Source organism: Ranitomeya variabilis, chromosome 5 (genome assembly GCF_051348905.1).
Source record: "Ranitomeya variabilis isolate aRanVar5 chromosome 5, aRanVar5.hap1, whole genome shotgun sequence".
NCBI classification, from domain to species: Eukaryota; Metazoa; Chordata; class Amphibia; order Anura; family Dendrobatidae; genus Ranitomeya; species Ranitomeya variabilis.
Window position 1 is genome coordinate 175,336,882 of NC_135236.1, and position 22,097 is coordinate 175,358,978.

Below are 22,097 nucleotides of genomic sequence, written 5' to 3' on the forward strand. Positions count from 1 at the left end.
AGGAGCCCATACCTTCTGCTGGCTCCAATACTATATACCTGACAGGAGCCCATACCTTCTCCTGGCTCCAATACTATATACCTGACAGGAGGCCATACCTTCTGCTGGCTCCAATACTATACACCTGACAGGAGCCCATACCTTCTGCTGGCTCCAATACTATATACCTGACAGGAGCCCATACCTTCTGCTGGCTCCAATACTATATACCTGCCAGGAGCCCATACCTTCTGCTGGCTCCAATACTATATACCTGACAGGAGCCCATACCTTCTGCTGGCTCCAATACTATATACCTGACAGGAGCCCATACCTTCTGCTGGCTCCAATACTATACACCTGACAGGAGCCCATACCTTCTCCTGGCTCCAATACTATATACCTGACAGGGGCCCATACCTTCTGCTGGCTCCAATACTATATACCTGCCAGGAGCCCATACCTTCTGGCATTTACCCTAGTGAGCGGGTGGTATGTGCAGTCAGGACCTGGCAGGGGCCCATACATTGTAGGCTCACCCCACCTGGCAGCGGCTGCGCACTGTACACATACACACGTCGCTCAGACAGTAATAATACCATACAGACTGGGAGTTTTGAATGAACACCCACCCGCCCAGTGACGCATGCGCAGTTTCCCATTCCTGACTGAGGCGTGGAGCTTTGTAGCTGTCATTCCAGCCGTTACCTTGGGAACCTGTGATGTCATCGTCACCCACCAATCACAATGCGGAGAGCTACGTTCTCGAGGCAAATTTGAAAAGTTAGTTACTGTCTGCGACTGAGGACTGGAAACGGTTGTGTCAGAAACGGCTGAGCCTCGTATACAGCGCAGAGCGGAGCGCCGCCGCCGCCATGAGGAGAAGGTGAGCGGTAATTGGCTCATTAACATTTAACCCGCTGGGTGCCGGCCGGTCCTGTGTCTGTATGAGCTGCCGGACACAGAGCATATAGGTGTACGGGCACGGTGCAGGTGTGGGACATGGTCACGTCTTGTGTCACCGACAGCTGTGATGGTACCAGGGGCCTAGTGCCGCCTCCCGCCGTGCTGGCAAGGTGTGATCATAGTACGGGGCTGGCATCTCCCGGTTATTAACTTCTGGTGGTCAATATTATCCGTGTATGTGGCCTCGAGTGGAACCACAAGTCCCAGCACGGGCACGCATCATCCTGGTGCAGGTTGTACGCTGTGGGGCTCCATGCCACTCCCCCGAAACCGGGGCATAAAGAGGTGATTGTATACAGGGAGGCTGCATTCTGTGCTAATGAGGCCGGGAGTCGCCACCCAGGCAAGGTACAAAGGGGGCTGGGCAGGAGGGTACAGTGTGGGGGTCACAGGGCAGGAGGATGCAGTGTGGGGGGGCACAGGGCAGGAGGGTGCAGTGTGGGGGGGCACAGGGCAGGAGGGTACAGTGTGGGGGGGCACAGGGCAGGAGGGTGCAGTGTGGTGGGGGGCACAGGGCAGGAGGGTGCAGTGTGGTGGGGGCACAGGGCAGGAGGGTGCAGTGTGGGGGGGCACAGGGCAGGAGGGTGCAGTGTGGGGGGGGGCACAGGGCAGGAGGGTGCAGTGTGGTGGGGGCACAGGGCAGGAGGGTGCAGTGTGGTGGGGGCACAGGGCAGGAGGGTGCAGTGTGGTGGGGGCACAGGGCAGGAGGGTGCAGTGTGGGGGGGGCACAGGGCAGGAGGGTGCAGTGTGGGGGGGGCACAGGGCAGGAGGGTACAGTGTGGGGGGCACAGGGCAGGAGGGTGCAGTGTGGGGGGGCACAGGGCAGGAGGGTACAGTGTGGGGGGCACAGGGCAGGAGGGTGCAGTGTGGTGGGGGCACAGGGCAGGAGGGTGCAGTGTGGGGGGGCACAGGGCAGGAGGGTGCAGTGTGGGGGGGCGCAGGGCAGGAGGGTGCAGTGTGGGGGGGCGCAGGGCAGGAGGGTGCAGTGTGGGGGGGCACAGGGCAGGAGGGTGCAGTGTGGGGGGGCACAGGGCAGGAGGGTGCAGTGTGGGGGGGCACAGGGCAGGAGGGTGCAGTGTGGGGGGCACAGGGCAGGAGGGTGCAGTGTGGGGGGGCAGGAGGGTGCAGTGTGGGGGCAGGAGGGACCAAGGGTTAGATGGCACAAGGGGAATATGGGCATGATGCCACTGTGCACAGGGGGAATATGGGGGGAGGGGGTCACCTGTTGCCCCGGGACAACATGGTCCCTGTGTGCAGAATGTAGAGGCGCTGATTGCAGTCCCTGCTCTGCCCTGACTTTCCCTGCAAACATTGACCACAGAGGCAGTCACCCAGCTTTCCCAGAGTCCTGAATCTGCTGAGGGCTGAGTCCTACAGAGGAGACCCCACTGTGCAGCTAACAGCACGTCTATAGGGGATGGCCATCACTGCTCAGGAATCTGACTCCTGGGTAAATATTAACACTAAAATGTACTTTGCAGCCTGGACACCTTGTGCGGCCCTGCACGGTGTTTGATCAATGTCATACTGCTTAAGGAGAACCTGTCTACAGATTTTGTCAGTAGGCACAGTGCTGCCACTGGTAATCGGCCCTCTGAGTGTGCCCTCAGTACAGTCACTCAGGTCAGGCTGGTACAATGTGACTTGTATCATTGTGTTGGGTCATGCCTGGAGTCACTGTGATGTAACCTGGGCCTAGATGTCATCACGAACTGCCCCGAAGTCCTGCACATGCAGTGAACCGTTGAGTATCTACCTAAGATCTAGTGGTGGTCTACCCATCAGTAGGTGGTGGTCTACCCATCAGTAAATGGAGGCACTTTGTTTAGGATGTCACTTTTGTCACAAGCGCCATCACTTTTCCCGGAAGTAAAAGCGCAACTTACAGCTGTTTCTTTCTGTTAGAATGATGGACAATAGTGATGAGCGAGTATACTCGTTACTCGAGATTTCCCGAGCACGCTCGGGTGTCCTCCGAGTATTTTTTAGTGCTCGGAGATTTCGTTTTCCTCACCGCAGCTGAATAATTTACATCTGTTAGCCAGCATAAGTACATGTGGGGGTTGCCTGGTTGCTAGGGAATCCCCACATGTACTTATGCTGGCTAATAGCTGTAAATTATTCAGCTGCGGTGAGGAAAACTAAATCTCCGAGCACTAAAAAATACTTGGAGGACACCCGAGCGTGCTCAGGAAATCTCGAGTAACGAGTATATTCGCTCATCACTAATGGACAACCTGAAGGGAACCACATAGACTCCATTATAGTCCATACAGCCCATCTGGCTCTGGTCCCATCATAGGACATATCCATTTTTTTTTTTATCAGTTAAAGAGAATCTGTCAGAGCGTGATTGTTCAAACCAAGCACAGCACCTTATAGGGGACATATCGCTAATACAAGTTCTACCCTTAGGGCCAGATTCATCAAAGCTTTCACTCCTGAATTCTGGGGTAAAAGTTTTAAAAAGTCACAAAAAAATTAGGCGCAACTTGGAGCTGCTCCTAAATTCTGGATCGTCTGACTTCAGCCCATCCCATCATCAAGAACGGTGTGAACATTGCCGGTCTGAATGAACGAGGAGGGTGGAGATGGGTGGGAAGGTGCACGGATCTGTTTGGCCATAACAAGGGTGCACTGAGCGCCTCATCACATCTAAATAAAGAACGATCTCTGGAAAACTCACCAACAGGTCTGGACACTAAGGCTATGTGCACACTTTGCGGAATTTTCCGCAGCGGAATTCCAAAATCCGCAGTGAAAACCCGTTGCGGTTTTTACTGCGGTTTCTTCGGCGGATTTTCATCTACAGTTTCCTATTGGAGCAGGTGAAAATCCGCAGAAAAGAAGTGACATGCTGCGGAATATAATCCGCTGCGTTTCTGCGCGTTTTTTTCCGCAGCATGTGCACAGCGTTTTTTGTTTCCCATAGGTTTACATTGTACTGTAAACTCATGGGAAACTGCTACGGATCCACAGCAAAATCCGCAAAGTGTGCACATGGCCTCAGGCTATGTGCACACGTTGCGGATTGGGGTGCAGAATTTTCTGCACAAAATCTGCATCTCCTGGCAGAAAATGCAGGTGCGGATTTGACGCGTTTTTTTATGCGGATTTTGTGTGTTTTTGTTGTGGATTTGACGTGTTTTTTACCCCTGCGGATTTCTATAATGGAAGGGGTCAGAAACGCTGCAGTTCCGCACAAAAGAAGTAGCATGCTACTTCTTTTGATCCGCTGCGTTTTTAATGTGGATTTTTCCGCACCATTAGCACAGCTTTTTTTTCTTCATTTATTTACATTGTACTGTAAATCACTTTGTGGAACTGCAGCGTTTCTGCGCGGAAAAATCCTCTGCGGATCTGCACTAAATCCGCATCGTGTGCACACAGCCTAAAGGTCCATAATTGTTTTATTTTTATTTTTTAATTAGGGCTATGTCTCTACAAGGTGCTGTGCTTGGTTTCAGCAGTCAGTTTGTGTTCACACACTCCACAGAACTCCTAGCATTAGTGTGAACCCGGCCTTACTATGGAAGCCGAGTGCCTCTGGGATAATGTGTTTTAGGAACGGTCTCTGTAGCCTGATAAACACTGTGACTGCCTGTAGCAGCCATTATTATGTTTCGTATCCCTGGTAGCTGATCCATCCATCCATCTGCTCTGCAGGGTTGGGTAGAGGAGCAGGGAGAGCTGAATGTCTCCAGCCTTGTGCATTGTCCCTGGTGAGACCCAGCACAAGTGGTTGGGGTGGGTGCAGAATCCCAGAGCTGACCTTACACATTGGCTAGCCATTCTGCAGCGCTGCCGCACCCAGGTACTGGCTTATCTAGGGTGAGATCCCACACTGCGGAGAAGAGCACACGGATGACATTTGATCTGTCTGTCATTAACATTGTCATTTATTTACTCTTTATACTAGAAAATGACTGGTGGCAAAAACTGATGAAAGTCAGCTTCCAAACACTGATGATCAACGGTCTGTGTTTTTTACCTATGAAACAAATCACGGACATCTGAATAAGGCCTCACTAATTAGAGATGCAGGTTTTTGTTTTTTTAATGACCGGTGACAAGCACACCCCTTCTTAAAGTGTGGACAAAGCCTGAGTGTTTTCCTGTAGGTTTCCCCAGGAGGCAGCCATAGATGCCACTTACAGGTGACACATCTGTAGCAGAAATCTCTGAAAGAAATCTGTTCCTTACATCAGAACAGGGATGTTTCTGCAGCATATGCACAGGTTTTTTGTTTTTTTTCTGCAAAGTTCATTCAGATGTATTTGAAAAACACCAGAAATTTCTGCAAATGAACCCTCGGACTCTGTTCACACCCTTATTTTTGAGCAGATCGTCTCCATAATCCTCCTCAAAAACAGTTAAAAAACACTTCCCATTCTTTTCTATGGCACATCCACTTTGCTTTCTTTCAGATATGGAGTTTGTTGAGGTTTTTTTTTTTTTTTCTTTTTGTCAAAGAATTTTTTTGACAAGTGCTTGGTGGGGAAAAAAAAATCCATATATTTTCATTGATGCGGATGGAACCTGCTCCCAGGTGGGCACTGGCCAATCAAAAGGCTGCACTAACAGATTCAGGAAAAAAAATCTTCTAAACCTCTTCAGGAAAAAAACAAACATTTTTTTTTTTTGGCTTCAAAAACTGTGAATATAGCCTAGGTCATAAGGATATTTTTTTTGGACAAGTCCTCAAGGAGCGAGGTGGTTATTGAGAATCTTGGCTATTTCTCATTTTACGTCTGGTCTTTTTTTATGTTTTCTGTGTTTCTCAGTAACTAAACAGTGCCTTTAAGTTCCAAACCAAAATCTCCATGCATTGCTGTATGTATGGTGGCACATAGCTCTTGTAGATCCTTACTATGGGCCTGTAGGCCTCCATGTTCTGCCATGTGGGGCCTTAGTTGGAGATGTCTCAGCAAAAAACTGTTCCCCTAATCTCTCCTTATTATGTAGTGCAAAGGTTTTAAAATGGTAATGGTTTCTTCCCTGGTTTTCAGCTTCGCTCTCGTGCTCTTTTGACCACGTAACCTGAAAAACTAGCCAGGTCACACAGTTTGTGTGTGGAGCTTTCTCAGTGTGAGCCTACAGCGCTAGCATTAGGTTCTCATAGACCTAAAACTGGAAAAGCAGCACTGACCTACACAGTGTGAGCTGGCAAAGCTGAAGAGTAGTCATGTGGGCCAGAAGAGGACTGGAGCGGTGCTGGAAACTGGGGAAGCGGGCAAACTGGAAGTACCGTAGTGTAATACTTATTCATCCCATACCTTACATACGGTAATTAAGAGGATTTAGGGGCCAAATGTCCTGATACTTCTTTAAGTATTTATTTCTCCTATATTCTATTATTTCTCGTATAGAAGAACTTTTTAGAATGTTGTGGTGCTGCAATTCCATGCATTTTAAGATCCCAACAATCGGACCCCCACCAATTAGAAAGTGATTACTTATCCTACTAGGGCAACCTCTACTCATTCCCCATGTTTGGCCCCGTTAAAACATGAAAAGCTTATACTCCCCTCCCATGCCAGTGGTGTCGGCACTTACATTCCCGGGTATCATTATGACCCGTGAGCCCTGCGCCCAATCTGCTCCGGTGTCGCTGTCCCTTCCTTCGGACAAATTGAACTTCGAGTGGAAGCGAGAGAGCAGCCGCAGCCCTGACAGCCTCTTGATCACCGCACTTATAAGTCGAGAGACAGGGCTAAACATGGAGAGTAAAAAGGGGTTGGCCAAGTAGTGAACAACCTCTTTCATAAAAAATAAAAATGAAAGATTATTGACCTAATAAAACTGCTTCAGTGCTCCCCGTTGGTCCGTCCTCCAGTGATATGTCTGGCTACCACTGGCACTGCTGTGATGATGTCCTGGACTACTTGCGTGATTATCACAGCTGCTCACTGGTCTCACGTGGTGCTGAGGCTGGTGATCGGATAGAAATCTAGGAAATCCGAGGCACCGACGCAATCTTGTGTGGAAAAACGTAACTTGTATTCCATCCTTAAAATTACTTGGCAGCAAGAAAAAGCAACCTTTCAGCCATATTTGGCCTTTTCAAGCCAGAGTTACAATGATGAAAAATACAGCCACTCATTGTATCTTGGGGCCTCCGGATTTCTACTGCGTCTTTTGATCTGGTGGGAGGTCAAACTGAGTAAGCAGAAAAACTCCGCAATAATGCCTGAGATCTGCCCAGCAGAGAGCACCGGGGTGTGGTGGATTTATCAGGAAAGCCATGTGTTACTGTTTTCTGTAAATTTCCGATCCTGCATCCTAATTGGGGGTCTCTGGGGGAATAGCTGACTCTGCGGTAAATGACTTTCAGCTCAGGCTTTAAGATCAATAACTCCCTTTTGACTTAACACGTTTACTCATCATGGCATTTGGCCCTTTAAGACCATAAGCTTCCAGTGTAGTCGGCCTTCACCTTCTGCAGTGGACTGTGAATAACCTGTGCATTAAAGGACTTTCCCAACCTTTCCAAATTCTGCTTCAATGAACGTTAAATAGTAAGTCAGATACCTACTGATGGATTTCTAATGGCTTTGGTGCCCTGTTGCCCTCTGAGCCTTGATACACTCGGTTGCCTTTCGACCATCCTGCTTATTTTCATAGCTAAGCCAGCACCTGTTCTGCAAGGTATAAACCATGAAGAAGGCTCGCCTAGCTATTGAAATTAGCGGTCAGCCAGCCCCCTTCACTCACTGCTTCTGTCACGTTCCTGCCCCTGTAGTGATCTCGCTTTCTATCCACGTTGGAGACAGGTTAGACCCGTGCTATGGCTGTCTGAAGGTGGCCTCACGTTGTATGGTAAGGGGATCTACAATGCTCCTTTTCCCAGGTTGAAAAATTGTGCGATGTGAAATTGTCAGCTCCAATGTGAGAGGTTATTTATAAACCTGAATAGATCCTTCTCTGTAAGACGTAATGAAAAGGGAATGGGAGATGACAGTTTATGTATTACAAAAATAAACTGGTGGAATATTCGGAACATGGGTAATTTCATTGTTTGGTCAGCAGAGGAGCCCTGAACAATGACTTTGATATAGCTTTTTTGCAGGAAAGTGGACACATATTCTCTCTCCTGAGGTTTGGTTGGTTCAGGTGTAAACTGAATATAAACCTTTCCAGACAGACAATGAGGAGTGACGTGACCTTGTGTTACGGGTGGAGCAGAGCGCTGTTACAGTGTCAGTGCGGCCGTTACATTCCTGTGTCATGTGCTCATGTTCTGTGCACAATGTGATTAGTGTGCGCCGTCTTGTATCATTCCTTCCATTACTCATGATCTTCACTATAGTTCCACTATTAATTCCTCATTCAGTCACGAGTCTCTTAAATATTTTCTGCACAGAATGTTTTGGTCCACACACACACAGGCATCCACCTGGCGTCTAACAGACTGCTTTCTTATATACAATATATCACCTGAGAAATGGCGATGTGTGTGTGATGTCGGCTCCGACCCAGATGTGATCATAGTCTGATGCAGGTCTCACAAGCAGAGACCTAAACGTTCCAGCAGGGCGAGCGCTGGCCCGGAGAGCTGACACTGAAGTATACAGGGAGGACACTAGAGAGATGGCAGGAAGAGGCTTTTTGTAAGGGAGGACTCTTCAGCCTTTTTCTTCTGTGGCCTCACCAGCCTCTCAGCATTGCTGATTCCTAAGCTTCACCATTGCCAGTAGGCCATGACAAAATAGTTACCCAGATTTTTCTTAAAGGGAACAAGTCGTGTAAAAATTAAATGCTAGTAACCTGCTGATGTGGGGTTAATCTGCAGGTTACTAGTGTTCTGAAGCTGCCCAGCTACCAGGAGATGAGCTTTAGGCTATGTGCACATGTTGTGGATTGGCCGCTGCAGATTTGCAGCAGTTTTCCCTGAGTTTACAGTACCATGTAAACCTATGGAAAACAAAATCCGCAGTGCACATGCTGCAGAAAAAAAAAGCGCGGAAACGTAGCGTGGTATATTCCGCAGCATGTCAATTCTTTGTGCGGATTCCGCAGCGGTTTACACCTGCTCCATAATAGGAATCCGCAGGTGGAATCCGCAAAAAAATCGCAGTAATTCCTCAGGAAATCCGCAGTGTGGGTTACCTGCGGATTTACCAAAATCAGTCCGGAAAAATCCTCAAGACTTTCTGCAAACGTGTGCACGTGGCCTTATTCTCTGTGCACACGTTCAGGATTTTTCACATTTTTCTTCGCTATAAAATGCAATAAAACCGCAAAAAAAACGCATACATTTAGCATCCTACTATTAGAATGCAATCCGCAATTTTTGTGCACATGTTGCATTTTTTTCCACGGCTGAATCGCATTCTGGAAAAATGCAGCATGTTCATTCTTTGTGCGGAATTGCGGGGATTCCGCACACATAGAAATGCATTGATCCGCTTACTTTCCGCATGGGGCTATGCCCACCATGCGGGAAGTAAGTGGATCATGTGCGGTTGGTACCCAGGGTGGAGGAGAGGAGACTCCTCCACGGACTGGGCACCATATAATTGTAAAAAAAAAAAAAAAGAATTAAAATAAAAAATTGTGATATTCCCACCTTCCAGCGTCCCCCGTAGGCTTCCAGCTCCTCGCGATGCTCCCGTTCCCAATAATGCCTTGCGACAATGACCTGTGATGACATAGCGGTCTCGCGAGACCACTACGTCATCTGGGGTCATTGCCTTGAGGCATTACTGGGAAAGGGAGCATCACGAGGAGCTGGAAGCCTACGGGGGACGCCGGAAGGTGAGAATATCACAATTTTTCTTTTTTTTTTTTTTTTTTTATTATTTTTAACATATCTTTTACTATCGATGCTGCATAGGCAGCATCAATAGTAAAAACTTGGTCACACTTGTCAAACACTGTTTGACAAGTGTGACCAACCTGTCAGTTTTCCAAGCGATGCTGCAGATCGCTTGTAAAACGCTAGCATTCTGCAAGCTAATTACGCTTGTAAAACGCTAGTGTTTAGCGGGAATGCGCATGCCAATTCCGCATGCAATATACCCCAGCGGCAGGAGTTGCGGAATTGCTGCGGCAAGTCTGCAACGTGTGCACTTAGCCTTATTCCTTCCGGCAGCATTTGGCTCTCAGTCATTGGGATGCGGCCGGCGTTGCTTCAATCACCGCGCAGTATACAGTGAGCAGCAGCTGTAACCGCAGCCCGGCACTGACTGACAGCCGGCGCTGATGCAGGAGTCCCTCTGTGTATAGCAGAGACTGTAGCTGCCATTCTCCTCTCACCAACTCATTCAGGTGAACAGATAAACTGTCATGGAGAGCCAAGGACCGCACATGATCTCTTTATAGCCAGTGTGCCGATGCACATGGACCGATTTCTGCCTGGAAACAATCAGCATGCATTACTCTTGTCCTTTTTATGCCCCAGAATAACACCTGCAATGTAAAGGCCGCTCGGGCACCCGTCCGCTGTGCACATGGAGCCAGTTCAGTACTACTGAATGAGCAATAAGGAGCCACTACGTGACGAAATAAGAGATTTGTAAATCCAGGGAAGGCAGCAGTTTTGATAAAGATTGACATATAATCCTATTCCTGGGTGTAGGCTTGTCGGAGGGTCATTAAGTGGGGCGAGTCCTGTGAATTCTGGCTGCCTTTCCTCTCCTGGTCACAGCACAGTTCTAGCTGCTCTTGGTCATGGCGCTGTCTCCACGTCGCTGGCTGACAGGTAACCTTCTTATCTCTTGTGTGTTGTAGCGAGGCGATTGCTGCTGAGTCTGTAGCCTGCTTAAATTCTGCATTAGCGCGTCTTCGAGATATCTGGGAAGAAATTGGAATACCAGAAGACCAGAGGTTGCAAAGGACAGATACCGTCAAGAGACACATAAACGTAAGGACTAAGTTCACTTTTATTAAGAGAGAATACTCACAAATTTATTGTAAATTTGTATCTTGAGGTTCCGACAGGAAAAAAAAAGTTGTCTTATATTTAATCATCGTATTACAGAGGATTCCCCCCAGGAGGATTATATTAGGGGAGGATATCTCCATAATACGGGGGTCATACAATCAGGTGTAGGGGGGCTATGCTGTTGTATAGGCTCCATGCCACTGCTTGGTCACGTTAGTTAGGCTGGAGTCACACCAGCGTATGGCATCGGATGCGATAAGCTAAGGACCCTCGGCTCCTGCTCTGCTGCGAGTGTGAACCGTGTGTCTGTGCTCTGAGCACAGGTGGAGGAGACGGAGAAAGTAATTCTGCGGTAATCGCACTGCACTCTGCTGACATCCGAGTGCAGTACGATGTTTCACACACCCACAGACTTGTATGGGTGCATGCAGTCCAATTCTCGCAGTATGCTGTGATTGTTTTCGTAGGCTGAATCAGCATGAGAACATAATTGCAGATGTGCACTGCCCCATAGTGGGCCGAGTGCAATCCGATATTTATTTTTTTTTAATCGGATTGCACTTGTCCGATTCATTTGCTCATGTGACCCATAGGGTGATTATCAGAGTTTGATGGATTAGTATTCTTATTACATTTTAGATATAAATCCTTTTAATGGTCATGACTGGATTTTGGGGAGGCCGTACTATCATGCGGAATTGTCGCCTCTCCTGACATGTCTGCTTAGTAACTACTTGTATTATTTGTGAGATAACAATTGTGAAGTCTCTATTCTCAGACCTCTGTGCTGTGCTGTTCCTCTGATTGTCCTCATAGAAATGTATGAATGAAGTGACAAGTTTGGGTCTGTCCAGCATAGCCTGACTGTGAAAATGAAACGGGGGAGGTAGGAAAGGATTTCATCCAGCACCATTTATATAAGAACATATTGTTTATTGTAGAGTTTACGCTATTAAAAATGGAACAACTAGTATTCAGTCCGAAACGCGCAAGGTTCATATGTTCGCTACTTTGACAATTTTTTTAATGGACCACTAAAATTCTGAAAAGAAGAAAGTAATAGGAAAAAACCAAAGCGCTATCTAAGTGTAGTGAGTGTGTACCGGTGTTAAGATAAATGCTTATGTATTTGCACTCCCCTATATCCATTGTGCTAATAGGCACAGATCTAGGAATGGTTTGAATGCCACATAAAATCCTTCATCGTATGCTGCCATTCCAGTAGGTTATACAGGTCATTATATTAATTTCAAAATATTTCCATACCATGAGATGATTAACAAGAGGAAAATTTTGCTAGGTCACACAGGCAGGTTCCCAGCAACAAGGATCGCCTTATCGTGGCTGCTGGGTACACGTGAATTGGCCAATTTATGCGCTAACCAGAATTTTTCCTCTTGTTAACAATTTTTTAACGGCGTAAGCTCTACAATACACATATTTATTTAACTGAGGCTATTTCTTCCATAGTGCTGGATGAAATCCTTTCCCATCTGCCTTGTTTCATTTTATCTGACCAATCAGTGCTGATAATGTTGAACTGTGCAGGGACAAGTCCATATGACAGGCAAAATGGTAATGCCCATGTGCATATTTATAAATAAAAACCAAAGAGGAATAACAGAGGAACAGCATAATGTAAAAGAGTACTTCAGAAATGTTGCTTCATAAATGGTCATTTCTTCTCTTTAAAGAGGACCTGTCACTTGCACAATTTCCTTGAGCTCTCAGATTCTCCTGTTCTTGTCCATTTTGTACTATATTGCTCCATTGCAGAGATGTTCACGTTTGTTGGTTCTAGAGTGCAATATGTGAAATCTCTGCTTGCGGTCCAACTGTCAGTTTCTTCAGTCTTTTCTTGGGGGCATGCCCTTTCAGCCCCTGGGGGGCATGCCCTTTCAGCCCTCCCCTGCAGATGCTGTCAATCACCGCATGGCAGATGATATAGCAATCCTAGACACTACCGAACTATGGCAGCATCTGGGAGGGAGCGGTGAAAGTGCATGTCCCCAGAAAAGTAGTAGTAGTAGAAGTACATAATACCCTGTCGGTTTACACGTAGTGTGATCCAAAAGCAACAAATGAGCAGCAGAAACGGGAGTGCGGGGATTTTAACTCAATATTTTTGAGCAATTGCAAGGTCCTTTAAAAGATTATTTCAGATGGCGGTAGAACAAGTGTTTTACAGTATGACCTCTATGTATTAGATCCTTCTAACACAAATGATTAAAGAAGAGGAAAGCTTGAAGGATCGTCTGCAAAAAAGCATCGATGTCTGCCGAAAAGAACTGAATGATCTTTGTGAGGAGCTGCACCTTCCTCCATTTGAAGTAAGTATATAATGTCTAGTATGGGAAATCTGTTCTTAAAGGGAACCTGTCACCCCCAAAATCCCCCAAAAACGAAGGTGAGCTAAGCCCACCGGCATCAGGGGCTTATCTACAGCATTTTGTAATGCTGTAGATAAGCCCCCCGATCTATCCTGAAAGATGAGAAAAAGGTTAGATTATACTCACCCAGGGGCGGTCCCGCCCAATAGGTGTCACGGTCCGGTACAGCGCCTCCTATCTTCATCAGATGACGTCCTCTTCTTGTCTTCACGCTCCGGCGCAGGCGTACTTTGTCTGCCCTGTTGAGGGCAGAGCAAAGTATTGCAGTGCGCGGGCGCTGGGAAAGGTCAGAGAGGCCCGGCGCCTGCGCACTGCAGTACTTTGCTTTGCCCTCAAAGTACTGCCTGTGCCGGAGCCGCAGCGGGAAGACAAGAAGAGGACGTCATCGTATGAAGATAGGAGGCCTTGGACCCAGACCGTGAAGCCCATCGGACCCGGACCGCAGCGGGAACGCCCCTGGGTGAGTATGATCTAACCTCTCTTTTTCTCATCTTTCAGGTTACATCGGGGGCTTATCTACAGCATTCCAGAATGCTGTAGATAAGCCCCTGATGCCGGTGGGCTTATCTCACCTTCGATTTTGGGGGTGACAGGTTCCCTTTAAAAGGATTGTCCACTACCTGGACGGCCCCTTCTTGTTCTGAATGTTTTGTGCCGATTAAAAAAAAACAAAACACATATACTCATTTTGGTGCTCGCGGCGTTCCAGCGGTGTCGGCCCTCGCACTCCTGGGGCTCATGTGGTTGTTATGACATGAGCCCTGCGCCCAATCAGCACTGGCATAACAATCCCCGCCATCTGACAAGTCGAACATCAAAAGGTAGTCAGGGCTGCTGCTGCTCTGACCTTATCGGCTCCAAACATTGATTGAGAAGAGTTTGTCCAGCAGTGATCAACCCCTTTAAGAAATTAATTGTAGACCTCAATAACATCAGCATGTATGACTTGTCTTGGGCTGACCTAAAGATCGTTTTGTATCAGCCCAGGATATGTGACCACCAATAAATAAAATTAGTACTGCAGAAATCAAGGCCGCTTGCTCCATTTCCCCCTCTGTAGAGTTCTGCCATTCCACAGAAATGAATTTGGATACCACTGAAAGGTTTCCTCATTAAAACATTGCTATGTTAAAGGGGATGAACAAAAAAGTTTACTAGTGTTCTAAATATAAATATATAAAACTTGTATTATCAAAGCTGTCCTCAGTAGCTGCCATTGATGGATCCTGTCCATTCCACTTTATGCTTTAGCTCGACACAGGAGAAAGTGTCGTGTCCTCACATGATCAGTTCTGTGTGTGACGGGGTCGGCCTCCTTCTTTATTACCATGGCTGCATAGACAGAGACCGGTCCTGGCTTATTAGCCCCCTTCACAAGCAAGAAAGAGTTTTCTATGTCCTTGCGTCATCAGTCTGGGATGGGCAGAATATCCCAGATCAGGACATCTATAGATTATTAGCTTCTATATATTTTCTAGGTGCTGACCCTATTATTACAGCAGTCTGAGGGACACCTGCTCATGACGTTTCACATTTTTAATGGTTTAATTACATTTTGTTCTGAAAAGCATAGTTGTGAATTGGTGTTGAGACCTAGGTTCTTTCTTTTTTTTCTAGGAAGATGAGGAAAGCACCATCTTGCAGGTGGAGAAGGATTTACGTACACGAGTAGAAGTCATGCTGAAACAAAAGCAGGAAAGAATGCAAGAGCTAAAACAGTTAAAGCAGCGTGATCAAAGCTTGTGTGACATCCTGTGTACGCCGTCCTACTTTGTAGAAGGCCACCGCGTGCCAAGTCTGGACGAGCTGGATCAATTCAGGAGACATTTGTCAGCACTTTCTGCAGAAAAGGTTCACACACATACTTTATGACAACATTTGTATATACAGTACAGACCAAAAGTTTGGACACACCTTCTCATTTAAAGATTTTTCTGTATTTTCATGACTATGAAAATTGTACATTCACACTGAGGCATCAAAACTATGAATTAACACATGTGGAATTATATACTTAACAAAAAGGAGTGAAGCAACTGAAATTATGTCTTATATTCTAGGTTCTTCAAAGTAGCCACCTTTTGCTTTGATTACTGCTTTGCATTCTCTTGATGAGCTTCAAGAGGTAGTCACCGGGAATGGTTTTCAATTCACAGGTGTGCCCTGTCAGGTTTAATAAGTGGGATTTCTTGCCTTGTAAATGGCATTGGGACAATCAGTTGTGTTGTGCAGAAGTCTGGTGGATACACAGCTGATAGTCCTAGTGAATAGACTGTTAGCTGCTTTTTCTTGCCATAATACAAATTCTAAGTACAGAAAAACGAGTGGCCATCATTACTTTAAGAAATGAAGGTCAGTCAGTCCGAAAAATTGGGAAAACTTTGAAAGTGTCCCCAAGTGCAGTGGCAAAAACCACCAAGTGCTACAAAGAAACTGGCTCACAAGAGGACCGCCCCAGGAAAGGAAGACCAAGAGTCACCTCTGCTTCTGAGGATAAGTTTATCCGAGTCACCAGCCTCAGAAATCGCTGGTTAACAGCAGCTCAGATTAGAGACCAGGTCAATGCCACACAGAGTTCTAGCAGCAGACACATCTCTACAACAACTGTTAACGAGGAGACTTTGTGCAGCAGGCCTTCATGGTAAAATAGCTGCTAGGAAACCACTGCTAAGGACAGGCAACAAGCAGAAGAGACTTGTTTGGGCTAAAGAACTCAAGGAATGGACATTAGCCAGTGGAAATCTGTGCTTTGGTCTGATGAGTCCGAATTTGAGATCTTTGGTTCCAACCACCGTGTCTTTGTGCGACGCAGAAAAGGTGAACGGATGGATTCTACATGCCTGGTTCCCACCGTGAGGCATGGAGGAGAAGGAGGTGTGATGGTGTGGGGGTGCTTTGCTGGTGACCCTGTTGGGGATTTATTCAAAATTGAAGGCATACTGAACCAGCATGGCTACCACAGCATCTTGCAGCGGCATGCTATTCCATCCGTCTTGCGTTTAGCTGGACCATCATTTATTTTTCAACAGGACAATGACCCCAAACACACCTCCAGGCTGTGTAAGGGCTATTTGACCAAGAAGGATAGTGATGGGGTGCTACGCCAGATGACCTGACCTCCACAGTCACCAGACCTGAACCCAATCGAGATGGTTTGGGGTGAGCAGGACCGCAGAGTGAAGGCAAAATGGCCAACAAGTGCTAAGCATCTCTGGGAACTCCTTCAAGATTGTTGGAAGACCATTCCCGATGACTACCTCTTGAAGCTCATCAAGAGAATGCCAAGAGTGTGCAAAGCAGTCATCAAAGCAAAAGGTGGCTACTTTGAAGAACCTAGAATATAAGACATAATTTCAGTTGTTTCACACTTTTTTGTTGAGTATATAATCCCACATGTGTTAATTCATAGTTTTGGTGCCTTCAGTGTGAATGTACAATTTTCATAGTCCTGAAAATACAGAAAAATCTTTAAATGAGGTGTCCAAAGTTTTGGTCTGTAATAAATATATAATTATAGAATTTGTGTTTTTATGATTATTTTTAACTCCTAACACCATAGGACCTGCGTGAAGCTGAATTTGTGAAAACCAAGAAACACATAATTGTGTGTATGGAAGAATTGGATCACTTACCTGACACAAGTTTCGAGAGGGATGTGGTGTGTGAAGAAGAGGAGGCCTTCTGTCTCTCCAAAGAAAATCTTGAAGCTTTACATCAGCTACTTTTTCAGGTCAGAGCCTAATTTTTCCCTGTTTTCTTTTAAATTCCAATTATCATTTTTATGGCAAACAATGGTAACAATGTCTTGTTTGCAGTTAGAGGAACAGATCCAACAAAATAAGTCCTTATGTGAGGAACTGCGGGCCAAAATAACTGAATTATGGGAAAGACTTCAGATCTCTGAAGAGGAAAGGGAGGCTTTTTCAGTTCATATGACTGGATCGAAAGGAAAAACCATAAAAGCGGTAAGAATTCTTTCTATAAATGTTGTTTTTAATGTGTTAGGTTAATAACTCCTATCTTTTGGCCAAATATGGACAGTACTTTTTATTTTATCGATTAAAGGGAATCTGTTGCCAGGTTTTTGCTATGTAATCTGAAAGCACTATAATATAGGAGCAGAGACCCTGATTCCAGGGATATCATTTTCTAGACTGTTTGTATTGAAACAGCAAATCGGTGTTTTGTAAGCAGTAGATTACTACTACAGGACAACTGCCTTCATGCCTCCTAGTCCTGCCTCGCCCCCCCAGCACTGATTACCAGCTCTCTGTCACTATGCATTGTACACAGAGAGCTGTCGGCCAACAACGGAGATCTGCAGCAGAGAAAACTGTGACTCTATCATTACGGCTGCACCTAGTACACTAAGTGACACATTACTGGAATTGGGGTCTCTGTCATTACCTAATGTTACTGTCAGATTTCATAGTAAAAACCTGCTGACTGATTCCCTTTAAATAGAACCTGACAGCTGGTAAATACTGCCTGATCCACGGGATGCATATATTGGAAAGTAGCTGCGTGATTTCGGCTATATATGTTTAACTCTGAATTACTAGCCGGACATGCTGTTCCCGGCAGCTAGTCTCCTGTCAATCACTGGCAGCAGGCGGGAGAGGCTGCCGCCTGTCCGACATGTTTTTTGTGCGGCTCCGTGTCAGAATTAAACATGTGGCTCAAATCATACAGCCAGTGATACATGATGCCCAATCCAGCTGTCAGGTTCCCTTTAACAATTTGAGAAATCTATTTGCTCCATTTACCCCTTGTGTACCTGCTTTATCTTCTTGGCAGAACATGTTCCTCTTTACAAATTGGTTTCTTGCATCCATGATCCTTCTGTATTGAAGAGTCTTGTGCCCAAGATGTTAAAAATTCGGGAAAGTGAAACCACACTGCAATTGTACACAAAGGTTTCTTCGCATAGATGAAATGTAACGTGGTTGTGTGTTTTCCAGTTACAAGATGAAGTGGATCGTCTACAGGAGCTGAAGCTGCAGAATATTAAAAATGTCATTGAAGTCATTAGAGCTGAGCTGTCGTCCTACTGGGATAAATGTTTTTATAGCAATGAACAGAGGCAAGCCTTTGCTCCGTTTTATGACGGTGAGATTGCTCATCTTGTTGTTTTCCCAGCTTTTTAAAACTATTTTAGTTTTGGATTATTCTAATTGCTGGCAGAATGTAACTGAAAGCTACTTGTCTCTTAGAGGACTACAGCGAAGAACTATTGTGCCTTCACGATGCCGAGATCGAACACATCAAGCAGTATTATGAGACGCACAAAGAGATGTTTGAGGGGGTTCAGAAATGGGAAGAAAATTGGCGTCTATTCCTGGAGTTTGATGTAAGTAAATTCTGCTACTTGTTTAATGGTGTTTGCACTGTTGATCCCCTTATAGATCATTGATGCATTTATATGTACCCCCAAACTTGTTATAGTTTTGATGGTTTTTTGTTTGTTTTATGAGAGATTTATAAGTTTAGTAGCTAATGTAGCTATTAAGATGGATATTGATTATTCAGTTTTGTTTTGTTTTTTTAATTTAGAAAAAGACGACAGACCCCAACAGGTTCACAAATCGGGGAGGGAACCTCCTAAAAGAAGAAAAACAGAGGGCAAAGTTGCAGAAAATGCTTCCAAAAGTAAGGAAACCCACATTAACATCTATTTAGTCCAGTAGTCTTTCTCATGCACCGTTGGCACTCCGTGCTGACTTGGTTAGACCTCCCCCACACACACACACAAGGTCCAAAGCCATAGAAAATGCCAGATTTTGAAACACCAGAAATTCCAGCCTTAAAAATCACATGGTGAAATACAGTTGAGGTAGACAAGTGATGCAACGTTTCGGCCCAAAAGGGTACTTACAATTGCTCATTTTGCCTTTCTACCCAGATAATTCTCTTTTTTTCTCTGATTTATGTAGATATGCCTGACAACTCATACAGGCAAAATTGACCTCCTGTTTCTACATAGAGCTTAGAAGGATTCAGCTAGTCAGTTCTTAATCACGTGATGTCATAGACCTAAAGGAAAAGAGAAGAATTAGCTGGGTAGAAAGGCAACATGAGCAATTATAAATACACAGTGCTATATAATATTATGATTTCAATTTATTAAGAAGATAAAAACTTTGATGGGAGTGCTTATTTAAAAGGAAGTTGTCATAAAGGATATTAGACCCCATAGCCAAAGGAATGTGTGTAAATGCCCTTTCATGCTGACTAAATCCATACCTTGTTTGTAGTAGTTTTAATTTGGAAATTCTAGAGAAATCCAGGCTTAAAGGTTTAATTGCAAGTGCAGGGGGAGTGAGCACTACACTCCCAGCTCTCCTGTCTCTCTCCCCATTTCCCTGCCGGCCTTTGGTTTCTGGAGGACAGGTCTCTCGTCTTACCAGAAGGGACAGCACATGACAAGTTCCCTTTGTGTCTTCTGAGGCCAGAATTAAAATCAAAACAGAAGGAATCCGTTCCCAAATGATTTACTGCTGTGGCCATGGATTGGCTGCAGTGGTCATGCGCCAACCTTATTGAAAGAGGAAGGGGGGGAGACTGACGGGGAACCTAGGCAGTGCTGGGGAGGAGCAGCAGAGGATCGGTATGTAAGCATGTGTTTTTGTTTGTTTTTCTCACCAACCACTCGCTGTGCTAGCTAGTTTGTGAAATTAGAACAACTAAATGTACAACCCCTTTACTATAAAGCACATATATCATTTATAAAATATCTAACCATCTGGCTTGTTTCCTCTTAGCTGGAGGAGGAGCTGAAAGGTCGCATTGCAGCGTGGGAGGAGGAACAAGGGAAGGAGTTCTTCATGAATGGAAAGAAGTTTATGGACTATGTCTCAGAGCAGTGGAATCAGCTTCACATAGAGAAAGAAAGAGAGAAGCAAGAGCGGGTGAGAAGACGTATTCCTCAGCATAGTGCGCCCATGATAACGTGGCTTCTCCATACCTTTAGTATCCAGCATGCTGCAAGGCGCCATGTACAGAACATAGGTGATTTGTTTAGGTTCATGTGTTTAACAATGTGTTTTGTTTTGATGCAGTTAATGAAAAAGAGTCGTCAGCTAGAAGAGGAAATGTATTATGGAAGCGCCCCGAGAACCCCGAATAAGCGAAGAGTGCTTGGGACAACTACACCAAGTAAAGTGCGCAAGGTCCGCTCCGCGCTGTACTGCGCTCATGATAGTGTAACCTTCCGTGTAGTGACATGTAACACTCTCCATACAGTGTGCAGTGAAGAGAAGGGTTTTTTTATCTGGATGAGATTTTCAATGTCCAATTATTCAAATCCTATGAGAGGATTATTATTATGGTGCTTGAACCTCCTAGGTTCAAGCAACATATTGTAATCCGATTTCTTATATTTTCTTATTCTTCGCCGCGTTTTCTGCAATTAATGCGGCCCGAACCGCTCGGCGCAGAGACCCCGTTCAGGCGGCGTTTCGAAGGCCTCGGTGGGGACAGGTGTGCTATGACTTTTATAGTCGATTTGATATGTAGATTTTATTTAAATCGCATTTTTTTAAAAAAAATTCCCATAGGAAATAATGGCGAACTTTCCATTACCTCCAACTTGACCTTCCAAAGATGGCAGCTATGCAAATGTACGGTGTCCATTTTAGGACATGATCATTTATCAAAGTCAAACATCAGAATAAAGTGACTGACACCCTCTCGTCCCGTGTGTGAAAAGTAAGTGCCCCCCCCCCCCCCCCCGGCCCCGTGTGTGAAAAGTAAGTGCCCCCTCGGCCCCGCCCACCAAATCGGAGGCCGAGGGGCCCCGCCCACCAAATCGGAGGCCGAGGGGCCCCGCCCACCAAATCGGAGGCCGAGGGGCCCCGCCCACCAAATCGGAGGCCGAGGGGCCCCGCCCACCAAATCGGAGGCCGAGGGGCCCCGCCCACCAAATCGGAGGCCGAGGGGCCCCGCCCACCAAATCAGAGGCCGAGGGGCCCCGCCCACCAAATCGGAGGCCGAGGGGCCCCGCCCACCAAATCGGAGGCCGAGGGGCCCCGCCCACCAAATCGGAGGCCGAGGGGCCCCGCCCACCAAATCGGAGGCCGAGGGGCCCCGCCCACCAAATCGGAGGCCGAGGGGCCCCGCCCACCAAATCGGAGGCCGAGGGGCCCCGCCCACCAAATCGGAGGCCGAGGGGCCCCGCCCACCAAATCGGAGGCCGAGGGGCCCCGCCCACCAAATCGGAGGCCGAGGGGCCCCGCCCACCAAATCGGAGGCCGAGGGGCCCCGCCCACCAAATGTAAGTGCGCCCCCGGGTGCAAAAGTAAGTGCGCCCCCGGGTGCAAAAGTAAGTGCGCCCCCGGGTGCAAAAGTAAGTGCGCCCCCGGGTGCAAAAGTAAGTGCGCCCCCGGGTGCAAAAGTAAGTGCGCCCCCGGGTGCAAAAGTAAGTGCGCCCCCGGGTGCAAAAGTAAGTGCGCCCCCCAGTCCCCTGTGTGAAAAGTGCTGCTGTAAAGCTGGCAGCGCTGTTCAAGCACCATGTATTTCCTTCAGGAAATGCCCATCTAGTTATTTATTATTATAGCGCAATTTATTCCATGGCGCTTTACATGTGAGGAGGGGTATACATAATAAAAACAGGTACAATAATCTTGAACAATACAAGTCACAACTGGTACAGGAGGAGAGAGGACCCTGCCCGCGAGGGCTCACAATCTACAAGCATCCCTTTTAGAAGACTCCATTTTATTTTATATTTTTTCCCCAACAGAATTTTCTCAATTTGTGGCTATGACCAGACTTAACACTGGCATGAGTTATAGGGGAGTTTCTGGAGATAAAAAATTATTAAGTTTTCACATGGAAATACTTTTAGAAATCTAAAACTGACATCCATAGCACAGTTT

The 22,097-nt window shown here is 46.4% G+C and overlaps 1 protein-coding gene across 8 annotated transcripts in view; it reads left to right on the forward strand.

The window, feature by feature from the left end:
- The first annotated feature begins 729 nt into the window (after positions 1–729).
- The window catches only part of PRC1 (protein regulator of cytokinesis 1), a 33,326-nt gene continuing 11,958 nt past the window's right edge, over positions 730–22,097 (forward strand). For 4 of the 8 annotated variants that reach the window (XM_077263552.1, XM_077263553.1, XM_077263555.1 and 1 more), the window contains exons 1-11: positions 730–865; positions 10,678–10,810; positions 13,039–13,161; positions 14,839–15,072; positions 16,781–16,951; positions 17,037–17,186; positions 18,183–18,330; positions 18,435–18,571; positions 18,775–18,870; positions 19,983–20,129; positions 20,280–20,390. In XM_077263552.1, the coding sequence (XP_077119667.1) occupies positions 855–865; positions 10,678–10,810; positions 13,039–13,161; positions 14,839–15,072; positions 16,781–16,951; positions 17,037–17,186; positions 18,183–18,330; positions 18,435–18,571; positions 18,775–18,870; positions 19,983–20,129; positions 20,280–20,390 (1,461 nt within the window). In that variant the 5' untranslated portion in view covers positions 730–854. Of the gene's footprint in view, positions 866–915; positions 1,056–1,249; positions 1,294–10,677; positions 10,811–13,038; positions 13,162–14,838; positions 15,073–16,780; positions 16,952–17,036; positions 17,187–18,182; positions 18,331–18,434; positions 18,572–18,774; positions 18,871–19,982; positions 20,130–20,279; positions 20,391–22,097 lie in introns of those variants that run through there. The other 4 variants (XM_077263554.1, XM_077263549.1, XM_077263550.1 and 1 more) reach the window with 2 other exon arrangements.